Here is an 18,575-nt window from a genome sequence, read left to right as displayed (position 1 = left end):
AGTTAAGGCATGGGCTCAATTCCTTTTGCCATAAGCATGATCCTTCAGACTGGTAACAAGATTCATCAGAGCTTGTTTGATTTCCTTGTCTGTTTGTCATTTATTCATTATATTTGGGAAGATAGGGTGCTTGTATAAGTGACTTTGTTCTTGTGGGTCATCTTTAATTTTTTTTATTGTATTTATGCATTGTCTTAAAAATAAACACTCTGTAGAATTGGAACTTAAGAGGATCAAGGTCCTGAATGATTTGACTTTGAGATGAGTCTGTTCTCATAACTGGAAGCCTTCGGCATGCAACAAAATGCTTGCCAGGACCTTTAAATTCTCTGTATGCTCCCTTTGTGCTATAGATTTTCCTTCGTAACCTTTGTGCCCTTGGAAAATCCTTTTCACTGTGTGTACCATTTGCTCTGCCTCTCCTCTTTCAAAACAGTTGGGGAAAAAACTGCTTCTTGCAGTTTTAGCAAACCTATCGTTTCCTTGCAAGATGTTTCTGCTTACAGTGTGAATTTAGATATTGTCTTCTAATTCATGCACAAGTTAAGTTACTTGAGCCACAGACTCTCTTTTTTTCTTCCCCCCCTCCCCTTCATACAGTGACTTTAACATTTACAGAATTCATAGAAGCAGTCTACACTTGGACATAAACTGTGTATTTCCAGAGGGCAGAGTGGAAGAGATGGGTGGGGGGACAAATAAAGGGAAACTGCAGGCCTCATCTATTTTTATCTTGTCATAGCTCAGCTTTACAGTTTCTTAACAACTACCATTCTGCCTTACCAGAACTTAGGATTTTTCTCCAGAACTTGGTCCTTTATGCGGAGTTCATATTAAGATGTAAAAAACCCCACATTCAGATCTTTCAAATAAATGTCTTTTGCAACATGCCCTTCATGGTATAAAATTTAGTTGAGTTACATTTGAGCAATCTGTCAGTGAGGGATTTTAATAATTCAAAAAAAGTTTTCTCACTTTTCCTCTGTTATTATCAAATATACTTTTGCATATTGTATTTTTAACACAGTCAATTGGCAAAATAATTTGATTTTGTATAAGTAAACTTATCATTATTTCATTTCAATAATTACTTTGGCATCTGGATGACTTTTGTGCTTTTTTGGGCAGTCATTAAATATTCTAATACAGGTATTCATTGTTTAAAGATAAAAGCCAACCACAGTCATACATATGCTATCCCATGTGTAGGGGAATGGTCCAGCAAATCACTTGTGAGGACCTTCTCTGCAACTGATTGCTTTGATGTTATTTCATTTTGGCTGCTAGCTTAGTGGTTCTTCAGAATTTCAGAAACTTTTCAGTACTGTTATTTGTTTTGTAAATGGAATTAACTGACGCTCTTTTTTTTTTCTTAAAGGTTGCTGTACATACTTCTTGTTTGCATGTGTTAGTAATCTTAATTTTGATCTCTTTAGGATGCAGAAAATGCTATTGTACACATGGGAGGCCAGTGGTTGGGAGGCCGTCAGATCAGAACTAACTGGGCAACAAGGAAACCACCAGCTCCAAAAAGTACACAAGAAAGTAAGACCCTTCGTATAATACTGTGTTGTGTTTGCTCTCTTGCATGGCACTGTTATGTTAAATAGAGGAATAGACATAGTGCTGCCAAAATCATGTCACTTAATTAGATATCTAACTTGACTTCTGGATCTTAAAGAATAGATTTTTCTGATATATTAAGTCAACATAGTGGTGGTCTGTTATAAAACATGGTATATATTTAAGTGTACAACTCATAATTCTGTGAAAGGTAAGTATCTGAGATTCTGTGGTTACTGTTAGCTTAAAGCTTAAAGCCTTCTCTCTTTATAGATAATACAAAACAATTGAGATTTGAAGATGTAGTAAATCAGTCAAGTCCAAAAAATTGTACTGTGTACTGTGGAGGAATTGCCTCTGGGCTAACAGGTATGATTTCTTTTATTGCTCTTCTATTACTGAAGCTTTTTGGACACCAAGGTGGCTACTAATTCAAAAACATTGTGTGTGTGTGTGTTGTAGATCAACTTATGAGACAGACTTTTTCACCATTCGGACAGATTATGGAAATCAGAGTGTTTCCAGAAAAAGGTTACTCATTTGTGAGGTATGGATAGAGAAAAAGAAAATCTGTGATTTTAATGTAGTAATGTTTCATTGTTCTATGTTTTCACTTCAATGAACTTCTACTGTTACATTAAAAGCTGTCACCATGTGTTATAGAAAAATTTGGAACTTCTTTTAAAAGTGGCCACCAATCTTTTTACCTGAGAAGATGAAAATCTGTGAAAGCAGATCTTTTTCTCTGGATTTCCTGTATGTATGGAGTCACTGTTTTTTAATGATCAAGTAAAAGTACTATAAAACATAACATTCATTTGTTTTTACATTTTTTAGATTCTCAACCCATGAAAGTGCAGCACATGCTATTGTTTCAGTTAATGGAACCACAATTGAAGGACATGTTGTTAAATGTTATTGGGGTAAAGAATCCCCTGATATGACTAAAAACTTCCAACAGGTAAGTACACTTTAAACTTTTCTTTGTGCATTTTTGTGTTTGTGTAACAAAAGCAACAGTGTATACCTGTAATGCCTTCCCATTATAATAGCTAAATTTTGTAGTAGTTTTCTTATGAAATTCCATGTTCTGTCTCAGTTATGTTCCAGTTGTTCATCAAATTGGGCTAGTGATTTTTGCTGGAATATCTGTTACTGTCTTCTGGATATGATTCAAGATAGGGAGAAACTTTGAGGTAATTCTGATTCTTGCTAGTTTACTTACTAGCTGAATATCCAGCCAAATATTTAACTCCCCACCCCCCTGTGCGTGTGTGCGCGCGCACACTCACAGAGAGCCATTTTCAGTACAAGGATCTAGTTAAGGTGGCAGTGTTCTTGCTTATTTTTCTAATTTCAGTGTTGCTAAATAATTCTAGCCAGTGTGGTTGATACAGACAATTTTGCCTTTAGCAGCAAAACAGGAATGTAATCTGTCTCTAGAACCTGAAGTACTATGAATTATTCTCTCCTTAGGTGGACTACAGTCAGTGGGGGCAATGGAGCCAAGTGTATGGAAATCCACAGCAGTATGGGCAATATATGGCTAATGGGTGGCAAGTACCATCATATGGAATGTATGGCCAAGCATGGAATCAACAGGGTTTTGGAGTAGAGTGAGTAATTGTACTTAAATTTTTCGAATATTCTAAGAATGGTAAATCCGAGTTTCAGGCTCATTCGTTACAAGGATTGCACAAGGTTTCAAGCCTTCCTAGGGGGATTCCCACATTCTTAAAGGTTATGTTTAATGATTACCATGCGCCAAGTAGTGGGTGAGTCACTCTGATCTATACTCAGTAACACATTTTGTGCACATGGGTGTTCTGAGACTCAAGGTAACAAATAAACACTGACTCCTTTTATGGTAGAGTTTCAAATGATGGTCTTGTCAAGTCTCTAAAAATTGGTATGATTAACGTGGTGGATATTGGGAAAGTCTGAACCAGAGAACTCAAAGTATTTATCTAAAGGATTCATAATCCAAGAGAGCAGGAACTATATACTGACCTTTTAACTCCTGCAGTTGAAGAACTTGGGTGGGTTTTTTAATACCTGATATCCTCCTGAAGTTTTCACAACAACTTTCTGCGTAAATAACTTCTTTGCTTAAATAGTTTTGCATTATCTATTCATGACAATTAAACATACTAAGCCACGATAAACCTATCATTGGTATTCATGCCAATTAGACTGTGGGATTTTTTGCATTTCTGCATCACTGATGTTGACCTGAAAATGGACAGTTCTAGGAACACGGTTATATTTATTAAATTGCCTGAGATACACCAGTATGGTATGTCATTGTCATTGATTTTTTTTATTATTATTTTTATTAATAAAATGTCATACTGTATTTTCTTAAAATTGGAGTATAAATCCAGAAAAACTTATGTATAATTATTATTGAGCTATTTGTATGCAAGTGTAATTGTAAGTTCACTTGTTCATACTGAAATGGTCTTGTACACTTGGAATTTCAGAAGTGTAGTATATTGATGGCTTTGTAGAATGAATTTGTTTTACATGTCGGCAGATGATCAGACCATAAAGTCTTAGAGATGATTAAAACCTGTGTAGTCCAAAGACTTCTTTTAAGGAATGGAATGTTTCAGAATTTGCAAGCTAAAACAAATTCTTCTGGAAGCTATGTTCAGTTTGAAGAGATCTATCCAAAACTGACAGACTTCAGCATGTTTTCTTAAATACTTTAAGCAGTGAGGTGTGTATGTAAGTGCACATGTATATGCACATGCCTTTAGAGGCTCTTGTCCCATACAACTAGTATTCAAAGTTTGTGGGGTTTTAGTTTTTTTGTTTTTAAAATGCGTGTGATATTTTCAAGTCACACATGTTGTACCACTTATTTAATATAAAGGGCTTCTGAATTACTCATTAAAGAGAGAATGTTCTACTCTGGTATGAATGGCAGTGTAGGAAGTGGTTTTATTGTTTTTGTTTTTTTAACCTGTCTTGTAAATAACTTGACTGGCTTGCATGATTTTTTTCTTTCTTTTCTTTTTCCTTCATTTTCTGTTTCTTTTTAAGCCAATCTCCATCTGCTGCCTGGATGGGTGGATTTGGTGCTCAACCTGCCCAGGGACAAGGTGCTCCTGTAATACCTAACCAAGCTGGATATGGTATGGCAAGTTACCAAACGCAGTGAGCTGGGACTCTGTTTAAAAGTGTGTATTTCATGATAGGCTGCAGTTTCCAGTGACACTCTGAAGACTGGAATGTAGACAATGAAAAAAGAAAATATTTATTTTAAAAATGGAAATGTTTGGAACCTTTAGCACAGCTTTGCTTTGGTGAAGGACACAAATGTCTTCTAGTTCTGCCTTTTTAAGTTTTTGTTCATGATGGATATGAACATGTTTTTCTTTGTGTACAAAAACTAAAATAAAGTCAATAAAGACAATTCTGACTACAAATTTTGATATAGTAGGAGAAATGGCTAATGAATTTGATCTTTAGGTTACCATTCCATTTTTTTGGTTTTGTCTTCAGTGTTTTTTATCACTGTGCTTTTTAAGAGAAATGATATTGAAAAAGAGCAAGTTGCTTTTATTTGAACACACATCCTGAAATAAACTGTGGACCAATCATTACGACCTGTTAGACAGTATTGATTTTTCAGGAAACCTGTGGGCATCACTCAGAAAACATAGGCAGGTCTTGGAGTAATTTTTTAAAAAATATTTAATTTTTCTACATGTTTAAAGAAAACAAAGTCTGGTACAAAGAATAGTTCAGTCTGAAATGAAAAACAGTACTGTCTTGAGTTAGTTCATGTAACTTTTACTGTCCACATTCAGGCACATACTAAAATGTTTCAAAGATCATTTGCTTATTAAGACTGTAGTCATTTGCATTTAATTTTGAAAAGCAAAAACGTTTTTGCAAGTATGTTGTTTGTATTCAAATCAGACAGTCATACTTGTGCTTTTACATAAAGTTCGAAGGCTATACATTGTAAATATTTCATAATTACAGTGTTTCAAAAGCATGCTCGAACATAGAAGTAGCAATGTAATTATTCAAAGTAATACTTAATATACTCTACTGCACTAAATGCAGTAGATTGACAAGAATGTGCAAGACTGACATTTCCAAAGTTGGCTATTATGTAAAGTTACATAAAGTACTATAACAAAGAGCCTTAATTTTAATTTCATAAATCTTTAATGCATCACCTTTTTGTCATTAGAAATATGAATTTTTGCTTTACATTATTTGGTATGTAAATACCTTGGTTAACAACCCTGTAAACCTATTTCAAGGTTATTATAAGTTGTATAGTATCTTGAGTGTTTTGAAAAATCTTGATGTTTTTTAAGTCTAGAAATATTTTGCCCAAGAATTTTTTAACAAGATTGTTAAAAACATCTTATTTTAGAGAATATTCAATGTGCCATTTGGTAAATGGAGATGCAGTTGAAACAGTACACTGAGTTGTGACTTATTTTTAATTAAAAGTTTTTGTCTTTATGGGTGGTTTGCATGTGATGAACCTGTACAGAGGCTGGGTTGTTTGTGTACTGAGTGTGTAAATGGATAAATCATGAAGATGTTTAAATGGTATACTTGGGTTATTTCTGAATTATTTTATGGATACATTGATATAAACTGCCTCAATAAATTTGAAGTTGAAAATGAATGTAAGTTAGATATAAGTACTATGTTTTACCTGTGACAGCTAGGGGGTGCAAATGTTTCAGCTGTATACTAAAATACTCTGAGGCAGGCACAATTGAATATAGGATATTCAGGATTTGCAGTGGTAGTTCAGTGAAGCAAACTTGCATTTTTAAAAGAAATGGAATGTTAGATTTTAGAGATTACAGTTCTAAAAGAGTGAGAAGCTGCATACCGTATCTTTTCTATTTCTTATCATGCAGATGTTGCAAGTTAGAACAGGATTATGAAATGGAAACTTGCAGTTTTGTTATACCCAGCCACGTTGTGCAGATAACTACACTTAATGCTGTAGCAAATCACATGATTTTTTTCTTCTATTTGACATGTTTAATAGTACCTTCACTTTTGGATCTGGGTTGAAAGTGAGATATTCTGGAAGAGAAATTTTAGTCAGTTGGCTGTACCTAGAGATACTTGTAACTCTGGGCTTCTAATGCATGCAATAATGACTGGAGTTAGTGTGGAACCATAAGTGCTTGTGATGACAGAATTGGCCCTTTATCTCTGTTTCTTCTTTATGGTATACTAAGTGTTTTTCAACTCAAGTTAGGAATCTTGTCTACAGGACTCTTGTTTTTCTATAAATTTTGTATATATGTGTATATCTATGCGAGGATCGGCTTATACATTGTAGTTTGAAAAAAAAATCACAAGTAAGTCTGCATTTTTATTACACTTACCTGATTTAAAAAAAAAAAATCACAAGTCACTAGATATATGAATTTGCAAGTTATTTTAGGATTTCTTTACCTTCACTTGGAATCTGGGGTTTCTGCGTATGAATCTAGGTGTTTGATGTATGACTGTTGTGTTCTGGATGCATGCTGTGATATAAGCAGTATGTTCTTTAGGCGCTATTGAAGATTTAGATGATGCAAGTACATTGCCACATAAATGCCCAAATAGATGGGTGCAAGATTAAGGCAGTGATCTTTCAGGATCTTAATGTACAGATCACCTTAAATCTGATTAAATAATATACCTGCTGCAGAGCTGGGCCTTATCTGGCCTGTGTTTCAGGATGAAAGATAGGATGTACTTTCTCATTGAAGTCACTTCTCATTGGTTTTTATACAGCTCTTCTTTAATGGTGATATTCTTCACAGACTACTCAAGATACAGGAGTCTTCAGTGTCCTTTAACGTTTCTGTAGCATTTGGATTACTTTCCACTCAGTAGCATTCCTAAATGCATCGCTGACAATTTTTTGGCACCAAAGAGCCTCTTACACCGTACTGCTTTTGTGAATGACTGTTACACTATTGTAATTCCTCTAACTACAGAAATCAACCACTACCTAACCCCTTACCACTAGGATTTGGATTTCAAAAAGCATTGATTTATCGTGGCTTAAGTTGATGCATACAACCTGAAGCAAGGTATAATCTGCGTTTGCAGAAAACATCCAATAAAAGTGAAACATGATAAAGGGCTTATCCTGTATTGTCATCTGTTAAAACATTGTCCCTCTTTGCTGTAAAACTGATAACAGGTATACAAGGATGATTTTGTAAACTATGCATTTGCAATCATGTAAAAGATGTTTTATTTGAAAATTTTCCTACAAAACCATTTTGTATTTTGCAGAGTTGCAGTAGTAAGGCTGTAAATATAAGGTTACATGTAGCTCTTAATCCTGCCTCCTTGTGTATGTTTGTGTTAAGTTTTCAAATATTCTTCCTGCAGAACCTTCCTCCTCACTCATTAAGAAAACTTCATGAGGCAGCTATTCATTTTGTTGGAACCACTCCCCTCACTTCATTCACCAAAATATTCTCACAGTGACTGAGTCTTGCAGAAAATTGGTGATTTTTTTTTTGTTTGTTTGTTTTTGTACACAAGGAAGCAGACTTATACTGTATTGACATCATTAGTTCTGGCACTTCTTAATTATTTATTTTCTGAACAAGGACACAAGTCTTTATTTTAATCACATGGAACTTTTTCCTGGTCAGCAATAAAAGATTTTGTTGTACTGTTCATATATTATAAGATATAGGCAATCTTTTATTTGGTGTACTTCAAAAAAATGCATAAGGTTTTGAAAGAGCTGCGTTGTTCCAGCTTGAATCTTCATACAGGTTGGGATATTTGAATTTTTTCTGGTCCACTTTGTAATTGCAAAAGGAAAGTGTTTTGTTGAAACTGAGTGTAAATTTATTTGTTCATATGTGGGTATCTGTCCAGTGCTGGCAGATTTAGCAGTTTCACTATGTAATAATGTTCGCAAAGGCAAGACACTAGCTACAGGGTAGGTCTTTGTCATGTCTCATTTCAGCCAACTCTTATGAACACAGTGGATTCTTAAAAACACACTTTTTTTTTTACAGTATTTATCAGAGAATGATGAAATCCTTTTTTCTCCCCTACCGTCAGTTCTAGTCAAAGAAAATGCTGAAATGTTTACCATAATGTTTACTGAATGTTTTACTTTAAAAAGAGGCAGGACTTTAGGGTGCTGAGTGAACACTGATACTGTCATCTTTCTGGAGATGCATGCTGATCTAGATCAGATGAGAATGACATGCTTTGCTCACCAGTGTTTGAAGGGTAATGACTCTAATTTGACATCAGTAATTATTTGAATACAAGTTTTTGTTGCTGAAATACACAGCCACTCATGGTTTAATTAAAGCTGATCTGAACCTTCTTGGTTATTGAGGTATTTCTGATATGCTGTGGGAAGAAACATTACTCTATCTTGTATCTTGGTATTCAAGTTGTCAATAACACTTCAAAGCTCCACAGGCAATCTTTTTTGTTTAGGAAAAAAAAACAGTGAAACTATTTTGTCAAGGAATTCGGTGCAAGTTGCCTTTTCTGTAGTGATGGGCGATAATGTCTGAATATTGCATAGTCCCTTTAAAAGCAAGGGACCGGTGGGCTTTTGGAGATGATCTTACCCACTCTGGCACCTCCTCTTAATCTCTTCATGTTGGCAGCTGAGAAACTCTCTTTGTGAAACTTGAACAGTAATGAAAGCTTTAGCTCTGTGTTCTTCATCTCAGCTGGGGTGTGGTATTCCTACCCACAGTACCACTTGCTCTCCTTTGCACAAACCCAGACTTTCACTGATCCCAGATGTTCAACAGCTATCTTTCCCTGCTGTTTGCAGGAGAAGGGGAGGGAGGAGGAAAGGGGAAGCTTGACAGTAGTCCGGATCTTCTGATCTTTGGGAAAAGAATGGTGAAACTAGGTGATGTACGTGCCAGACAAAGATAGCATTGTGGATGATGGAGCAGCATGAGTGCCCAGTCATACTGTCAAATATGTCTAGAATCAGGACAGGCATATACTGATACCACAGTGATATCCAAAGGGTTGTGAGCATTCAGACACTAATTTGCTTCATATCTTGCTGATGTTATTAGCCATTTTATTTTTTGAGAAGATAGTACATACTTAACAGCCAAATTAGAATACCTCAGATGACTAAACAAATGGAAACAGGAAACTGAAAGGAGCAAATTGGGATGAGCTACTGAATTTGTAGATCTTAGCATGATTTAGATCTCTTAGGTTAGCATTCTATTATTTCTCTGAATTGACCCTTTTGTTCTTATAACTGAAGTACTTTGAAATATGCATGGCTTCTGGTTGAATGTCTTTCCGTTCTTAAATGTATGATTATTGGAACAGGTCTAGGTAGTAATTGAATACGAATCATATTTACCACATGAAATGCAGTATAATGTTCTGTTTCCTAGATGGAAATTGACTTACCAGAGCCAACTATGTAGCAGTTCAAATATGGATGGGTAATAGTGAAAAGCTGCCACCTTCTGTTTCAGTAGCTAGGGTTTTTTTTGTCCTTAAGTAGAGAGCTAGTGTTGAGGTGGATCTTTCTTGGTAGATGCTCTTATGGTTTCTTTGGCCCTTTCAATGAGGTAGATCTTTGTCATTCCACAAGTGATGTCTTTTCTCTAATGTGTGTTGTCAAACATGGGAAAGACCAATTCACAGTCTGGCTAGTTCAAATCTTCCAACTCTGATACTGCTTGTGGAGGGAAAAGGAGATCATAAAACTGGTATGTCTATTGAAAAAAATCTTAGTTACTAAAGGAACTATTTAATTTTGCAGTATACCTTTGTAGAACCATTTCTGCTTAAGTTTTTCTTGCACCTGAAAGCATGAGGAGGTTACACAAGTACACCTTATACTGTAAAGGTGGAATCAACATTTGAAACTGCTGTTACATGCTGCAGCTACCATAATGGATCACTGTTTTACTCAAATGATGGAAACATTTTTGTTGTGTTGCTGCTTGCTTTGTTTTAAATGCAAAGCTTGTGTTCTGTAGAGAATATATCTCCTATGTATTTGCAAATATTCAGAGAAGGCTGTGTCCAAAACTGTTTTTTGAATTCCTACTATCTTGGTGTGAATTAGTGCTTCTTTCTTTCATTACAGAAATAATATGCTATGGTTTTATAAATACAGTAGTAGGAATTTCTATGATTTAAAGGCATGGTTAATTTCAGGTGGACTTTAAATAAAAAAGTGAATGTTTCAAACACATCATTCTTAGCTTAATCTTATACCCCCCTCTAAGGTTTTATGTAGTCCATGGAATAAGAATAAGAGTTTTCCATGGAACCCTTCTATTTAGTTCCTTAAAAGGGACATCTTTAGAAGGTAGAGTTACTGTAAGACTAAGTATGGATGTAACAAGACATTGCTGCAGAAGTATAAAAACTGTTCATACCTATTGCTTATATATTATGAAACAGTTAACACCTGAAGTCAGAGGACCAACTTGTACATTACTGATTATTCTGATAGCATTGTAGCTGTATTTGTTATATTTTGGCACTCAGATTTTAACCAAGAAACATGATCATTCTGTTTTTAAGAAGATTTACGGCCAGTATGGAAGGTGATGCTTTATGCACATTGACTTCTTACAGCACTCTTTTCAACACCTTGTTCTATGGGGCTTTAAAAAACTGTACAGAGCCTGTCCATGAAGGTGTATACACGAAAGTTTGGCAAGGTGTGTAATGTTTTGCTTTAAATCCATTTTACAAGGTTGCAGCATCTAACAACAAGTATCTGACGGAATTTGCACAAAATCAAAAAGTTGACGCTTTATCTAAATGGTCCTGCTGTAAAATCTTAGCTAGAATGTATTTCTGGATTCCCTTCTTTATGCATGAGTTCTAGCTAAAAAAAAAAAGGCAAGATGCTATCTGGGTAGATGTACACTAGCTGTCATTTTAATTTTTGTGGTGTGAATATTGCAAGATGAATGCTTAGTGTTTTATATACCACATATCCAAATATGAGTCTATTGACCCTGTAGAAACAAGTATTCTTTCATACTGTTTTCATTGTAGAAAATACAAACTGATGCTTGAATTGTTTCCCTGGTTTGGAATTCAGTTATTGTTAGAGCTATGTCTCTCTCACTCTGTTACCATCTATTTTGCTGTGTTTCATTTTAATTATTTATGTTTCTAGTCAACAGATATACTTAACTCTTGTGTACAAGGAGCTAGTCTATAGCATTTATGTCTGGTTCTTAGCAGAAAGACATACCCTGGCTTCAGGTATCAATGTTAATGCTCTTGATGCTGACCTAAAAAAGATGAAGAGTGCTTCCCCTGCGTTATGAAAATTTTTGATTTCTTATCTCTGTAAATGCTTTAATATCTGCAAATAGATCTTGAAAGTATGTTAAGCACTTTTTCTTTGTCTTCAGGTTTGAATCAGACTGGACATGATTCACTAAATCTGAGGTAACAAATAACAAATAATCCAGAGGGCTTTAGAATGCTTTTAAGGTTTTGATGTTGATATCTTAATTCATTTCTAGTTTAGTGTATGAATATGGTTTTACCAAGTCAAAATTTTTACTGTTTTACCAAATCAGATTTTTATTGCTGTGAAATTGACTGGTTCTCAAAGACCTTTTTTTTGGCAATTCAAAGGTAGCATAAAAGGAAAATAAAGTGCCTTCATCTTAATTCCTTCTTTTTTGTCTTTATAGACCAAATTTGAAACTGAAAAAGTGATTTTTTTTATCAGTAAGGTTTTTATCAAACTCAAATATGCATTTAATGCTGAACTAATGCAGTGTTTTTGCTTCCTCATTGCCAGATGCAAGGAAGAACATAAAACTTCATTTAAAAAAAAATTTCACCTGTGTACATTGCAAGCTCTGAATTACTTGATCTTATTTTTTTCAGTGCAGTTTATGGAGAGGTCCAGGTATGACATTGTATACCTGATGCATAAGGTATAAGTACTACTGGAATGACAGCCTGGTTCAGTTTCTGTCCATTTAAATATCACTAGTAGTTTTGTACAATCTGTATTTTGGCATATATAAGGCTGTTGGGTGTTGGATGTATTCAAGAATACAGAGATGTTCCACAAGATTAGGGAGAAAAGTTGATCCTGTAGACCTCTGTGTACTAAGATGTAATACAAAGTAGTGAGTCAGAGCTTTCTTTAACTTTGAAGTGAGGGGTGCTGGACAAATTCTCCTGTTCACCCCTGATTTAGGCAAGCCTGAAATTGAAGAAAGTTCAGGTAGAAAACTGTATTCTAAGCTGTATAATACTGTGTACCTTACAGGAAGGATATGTTTTTATTTTCCACAGTGTATATCTTTTGAAATAAAAAATATGTTTTGTTATCTACTTCTTTACTCTGAGAGTTGTGACTTTTCTGAGAGCAAATGCATTTAGCTAAGATGTGCAAAACTTAATCTGAAGCTAAAAATTGCTTTCTGGTTTAAGGTTAATATTACCAAAAATGACTCTTGGCTTTAAAATGGAAAAATAACAGATCTCAATGATAAGAGATTATACTGCTGTCTCCAAAAGACGTAGGCTTGGCGCAAAGCCACACTCTAGTGTATTCTAGCAATGAGCACTAATTTCTTTGTGTAAAATATGAATACATAGGAGCCTTTTTTTTTTTTTTTTTTTTTTTTAAGTTCAATATTTTAAGTTCCTCTGGGTTCATGGTACTCTGTGTACATTTCAACATTGGCTTACTTGGGAGAAAAAACTCAACAGCTATGTTTGCCAACCCATAATGAACACAAAGATATGTTTAATGATGTGAAGCCAATAGAGTGTGTCTATTTTAAAAGCCTGAAACCTGTTTTTATGTCATGAGCCAACGATAACTGGACAGTCCATGATTTTTTTTCTCCTTTTTTTTTTACGTGCTGTCATGGATTAAAACGCCTTGTGTTCTCTGGCCAGAATATAATTTTCAGTTTGGCATTTACTGCTTATTTTCTGCAGTTACATACAGTGTTACGTCATATGAGGTTATGTTTGCCCATCTGCAGAATGGACATGAACATATCACTTTCCATTTAAATTCATGTAAAAATATATTTGGCAAAATGCTGAACTTTTAGCCATATTCTAAAAGTAGGTTAGAATTCCTTTGAAAGTTATAAAATCATAGTAATGTTTGGTTTTGTTTTCTGAATCTATTTTAACAGTGAGGTTGAAGTGGTCAGTCCTTGGGTTAAGAAAATAAACTTTCTTGGAAATCAGTATCATCAAATAGCATGCTCATTTGCATTAGAGATTTCCAGGGAAACTTCATCATCTTGTCTTTTCAGCTATTAAGACATAACTGCCAATCATGAAACAAGATTGTTGGAAGGAAAAATCTCACAGGGATGTCCAGACTTTGGTAGTGCAAACAGGAAACTTCTAGTAGAAATTCCAGTGCCTGGGTTTTTGAAGTTCAGTATATTGTCCCTTTCACCTTTACATTTAAGCTCAGATTTCTCATAGAGTCTGTACTACTGCATGCCCTGGCAATGAAAATGGTGCCTGGGGCCAAATGTGCTGTAAGTCTTGCACTAGGTTGAGGGAGCCAGAGGGCATTTCCAGATGGGAAGGGAATATGACAGGCAGCCAGAGAGCATGCTGAATCAGCAGCTCCTACTGCTGCAGCTGCGGTAAAGAGAGCCATTCCTGCGCAGCTGTCTGAAGGGAAGCTGGCAGCAGAAATACCATTTGCGGGTATGAGTGTCGCCCCCAGAACAGGAGGCTTTGGTATAATGTAAACCAAGGTCTGTGAATCTGGCCTTTAATGTATAAAATAACACTTGTGCAGTGCCATGTTCTGGGAGTGCTTTAGAAACAAGCGGTGTATAACTGGAAAGTAAATTGTAAACCTTAGAGTTACTGTTGTGTGCCTGTCTAAAGTTAGATTCTAAAGGATTTTTAGTGTAGCTCAGAGGAGTTCTCTATCTTGAAGACCTCTCCATTTTAAACAAAAGTTTCAAATTTTGTGTTTGGACCTAATTCTAGTCTTTCAGTAGTGTAAATAAGGAGTACCTCTACTGAACTCAAGCTATATTGGTGTAGATGAAATCAGGTCTTTAAATCATGTATCAGGTTTCTGATAGTCTAATTGCTGGTGATTAGTTTTGAGTCTGTGAACTGGAATTTGGCCTTGAAATGAGCCACATTTTACAAGTTTTCTGTAATGATATTCATAGTTCATTATGTTCCAGAATAGATTTTTGCAATGGAGATGTTACTAGCAGTACTAAGCAGTACTATTTCCATTTTTCTTTGAAAGCAACTATTTACACTTAAGTCCATAGATCCCTCTTCAGGATGCAAGTAAAATCATAAAATAGAATCTCTTTGATTGAAAGTACAGATGTTTCAAACGTGTTCTCTGCCTTTTTGGGTGTCTTGCACATTCTCATTTTCCACTTTCCAGTGTGTTCTTACCAATGTCAACAATAATTTTGCCTAACATTATCCACACTTTTAATCCTATCCTAACATCAGTTAGGATAATGAGCAGTCCAAAGTTTGTTGCTACACAGTATGCTAACAAGTAAGGTACATACAGAATGGAGGGGGAAAGGGAGATACAAAGCTTACAAAACCTATTCTGTTCACTTTTAAATGAACTTTACTATTTCAACATTATTCAGTAGTTCAGTAGTTATTCAGGAATATAAGCTGAACATAAAATATAAGCAGATGGTGTGATTTCATTGACTAAATGTGTCTCTAAAGTGTATTTAAGTGTATTTCAGTTTTAATGGCACATGATTCTTTAGATTTAAGTGGACTGACTTAAATACATGAAATGCATCTTCTACTGTTATTACCTGGTGTAGCCTGGATTCTTAAGGGAAAAATGTGTTTGACAGCCAAAGGTTATCAAACAAACCTGTGCGTTATGTTAGCTTAATTTTTAAGGGATGGTTTTGACCTGTGAAACTTAAGGAGAAGCTGTTAAGAGACCTTGTGATGCACAGTCTTAAAAAAATCAATTTAAGAATGTGTAAGTTTGGCATGCAGTCATTGGCACATTATGCATTAAGTCATAATCTAAGTTGTATGTGGCAGTATACAGGTATTGTATTTTGTTCATGTAACATTAAAAATGCTGATGTACCATGTTTTAAAAGTCTGGCTCTATAAAGCATGAATTAACACCAGTTTTCTATACTGATCAGAATGGGGCTGAATGTTTTTCTTTTTTTACTATGCATTGTTCCTCCTGCAGGCAGAATGAGAGCTCTGAATGTTTTTGAACATTAGGGCTTCTGATGTACGGTAATTTCCGTGGCTTGACACTGGCCTTCTAAAATGCATAGTTAAATGGGTAACTAAACTGTTTTACCCGTGGTAGGTATACGGTAGAAACAATCAATGTACATCTTTATGGGGAAAAAGATTTTTTTAGTGTTTGTAGTTTTAGAAGCCTTTTATTTTTAACCAGTTCTTTAATTAACTAATATTTTATGTAAAGCTGCTGTTACATACCTGGAATAATAATATGCTTTCCCTACTGCTTGGAAAACTTAGGAGCCGTAGTGTCAATGAAGATGTCACACAAAGAAGAAGACCGTAAGAAGAAAGGATGCTGCAGTGTCTGATTCTTGGACCAACAGAGAATCCATTAATCTCCCTAGGACTCCACTACCTATGCTATAAAGGAGGAAAAAGACAAAACAAAAATCCCCAACAGACCAATGGTGCCTGAATATCTCCACCAAATTCACCTTGAAGGAAAATTCCTTCACGTCACCAAATCTATCAAAGAACTGAATGTTAGGTGTGTGAGTAGAATACGCAAAAAAAGGCATCTGAGACATTGTCTAACAGAACAGGCACTCTAGGGCCCACTTCAGTATATTGTGTCTGCAGGAGTTGCCTGATCACTAACATTTTCAAGAAAAAGCAGGGGGAGGGGAGAAATAAAGCTTAGAAATGAAGTTTGGTGCCAAAAGTGAGGGAAAAAAATTAAATCTCTTCCTGGTTTATACAGATAATCTGTGGCAGATCTGAAGTACAGGTTTAGTAGAATATAAATACAGTGCAAGTGAACAAATGGTTTCCTTGAAACTTCTTGGAGATACCAGTACAAGAACATTACACTGTAGGCACAATCTTTGATAACCAAGGAATCTCATATTTTATTATGTACTCCCATCTTCAAATGTATGAAGTTTAGTATTAAAACAATTCAGATAACCTGTTGTCAGTAGATTATCTTGAAGATTATTAAGTTTTCCCAGGAATATTAATTCTTTTAGTTTAAAGACAAAATGTTTGGGTTTTACCTGATTCTTAGAGCAAAGAAATAAAAAGAACTGGTGCCATCTCTACTGTCTCAGTGTAAATGTACTGCTCTGAAATATCTAGCATACTTGTATCTAAGGCTATGACTGAGAAGTCTTTTAGAGTGTATGTCCAAGTTGTCGTCTTCTAAACCTGACATAATCTATGTTTCCTCTTGCTTTTGCTGCCTCTAAGGGTAACCTCACTGTATGACACAAGTGTTTCTGCTGGCTTGGTTCTGTGGACTTAACTTTACTCTCTGCTATTCTGACAGCAGCACAGAAACACGGTCTTCCAAATATAATAGTGCCTCTTTCACACAGCTGCTTCAATCTTTACCAGGTAACACAACTTTTGGCCCCGGTACTCGAGGCAAAAGTCCAGTATTGTACAAGCCCAATCACTTTAGCTGGAAGGTATTGTGTTATTATTTGTTTTGGAACAAATATGTGATGTGATTTATCCTTGTGTTCAGTGTTCCTGGTGTCACCAGTTCCCAAGCATGAAATTGTGGCCTCATGGGCTTAAGTGGAAAATATCCATACATTTCAATGAGATGAGTCCATCCACATTCTCACTATGAACAGAAGTAGTTACAAATGTAAATACTATGTTTTCGGGACTGGATTAGGCCTAGTGATGATTTTTGTACTTTTTAGCTATCACTGATATTTTCAGTGAGACAAGCACTCCTGCTGGGAGTCCAGTGGGACTTAATCTCCCACTGAAGTTGTCCTATGCTTCCCAGGATAATTGATTGTTGGGGGGGGGGGGGTAAGACTGTGTCAGAATTAAATTACTCAGATTTGTCATGTGGCTACATGCAGGATTTTTTGACAATGTTTTGGTAAAGAACTATTTCTGAAACAGAGTACAGAAAAATACTATAGCATTGACTTTGTTAAAATCTTAATTGTCATTGTGCTGTTGGAAAAATAATTCTTCCATGTCTTGGAACAGAAGCTTAAAGTTTGGCAAAGGGTTCACCACAGCACAAGAAATCTGGCCCTTTTTTTTCTTCTTTCAATAAGAAACCACACAAATGTATGAAGTTGACAATCTAATGAAAAGGGTTTTTTTGTTTGTTTCTGGCACCTGCTTAGCAAAGACTTAATGGTGTTTGGTAGCTGAATTCTCTGTGGAGATGGTGGCCTGATGTACAAGTGTGCAATGAAAGGAGCAGATTGGGACTAGGAGGCTTAACTGGCAACAAGTAGGGAGAGATGAGATGAATATTGGTGAATGGAGATAATGGTGCTGCTAGGAAGGGTGGAGGAGGAAAACAGGGTGAAAGAGAATGCTGGAAGTGGAGCAGGCTAGGGGCCAAGAGTACAGGCCCAGTACAGGGGGTAGGTTTGGAAGGGAAAGGGTGCAATTCTCATAATAAATCTTTTCACTTTCTCTCCATTTTTTTATTTGCCTGTTAAGAAAAATCGGTAAAAATTTCTAGCAGAGCATGCTTCAGCTTTCACTGCTGATCTGCATGAAAACGAGGAAGTTTCCAGAAAGAGAACAGAACCACTGAATCTAGCCGACCGCTGTTAAATCCTGCCCTTGCTCCTAGGGCAGGGTTGGCCAGCAGGGGCCTGCTTTCTGGGTGCTTCACCTGTCAGCGATTGTGCCAAGAACTCGCAGCTACAGCTGAAGCCAGCGGAAATAAACTGCTTGTAACTAGACCATGCCTACCGTTAATTGCCATGTTTTATTTTAAGGTCTGTGTGCCTCACAGCAGCGTGGAAATA

At 35.7% G+C, this 18,575-nt stretch overlaps 1 protein-coding gene across 6 annotated transcripts in view; it reads left to right on the top strand.

The window, feature by feature from the left end:
• Positions 1-16,878, top strand: part of TIAL1 (TIA1 cytotoxic granule associated RNA binding protein like 1) — a 31,835-nt gene extending 14,957 nt beyond the window's left edge. For 4 of the 6 annotated variants that reach the window (XM_013960388.2, XM_013960389.2, XM_013960391.2 and 1 more), the window contains exons 7-12: positions 1,437-1,545; positions 1,837-1,932; positions 2,026-2,110; positions 2,401-2,524; positions 3,040-3,179; positions 4,612-7,898. In XM_013960388.2, coding sequence (XP_013815842.1) covers positions 1,437-1,545; positions 1,837-1,932; positions 2,026-2,110; positions 2,401-2,524; positions 3,040-3,179; positions 4,612-4,729 — 672 coding nt within the window. In that variant the 3' untranslated portion in view covers positions 4,730-7,898. Of the gene's footprint in view, positions 1-1,436; positions 1,546-1,836; positions 1,933-2,025; positions 2,111-2,400; positions 2,525-3,039; positions 3,180-4,611; positions 7,899-7,950; positions 12,004-16,077 lie in introns of those variants that run through there. The other 2 variants (XR_010884761.1, XR_001295097.2) reach the window with 2 other exon arrangements.
• Positions 16,879-18,575: the final 1,697 nt, after the last annotated feature.

Source organism: Apteryx mantelli, chromosome 7 (genome assembly GCF_036417845.1).
Source record: "Apteryx mantelli isolate bAptMan1 chromosome 7, bAptMan1.hap1, whole genome shotgun sequence".
Classification (NCBI taxonomy): Eukaryota; Metazoa; Chordata; class Aves; order Apterygiformes; family Apterygidae; genus Apteryx; species Apteryx mantelli.
Note: the sequence above shows the minus strand (reverse complement) of the source record. Positions and strands in the feature narration are given on the sequence as shown.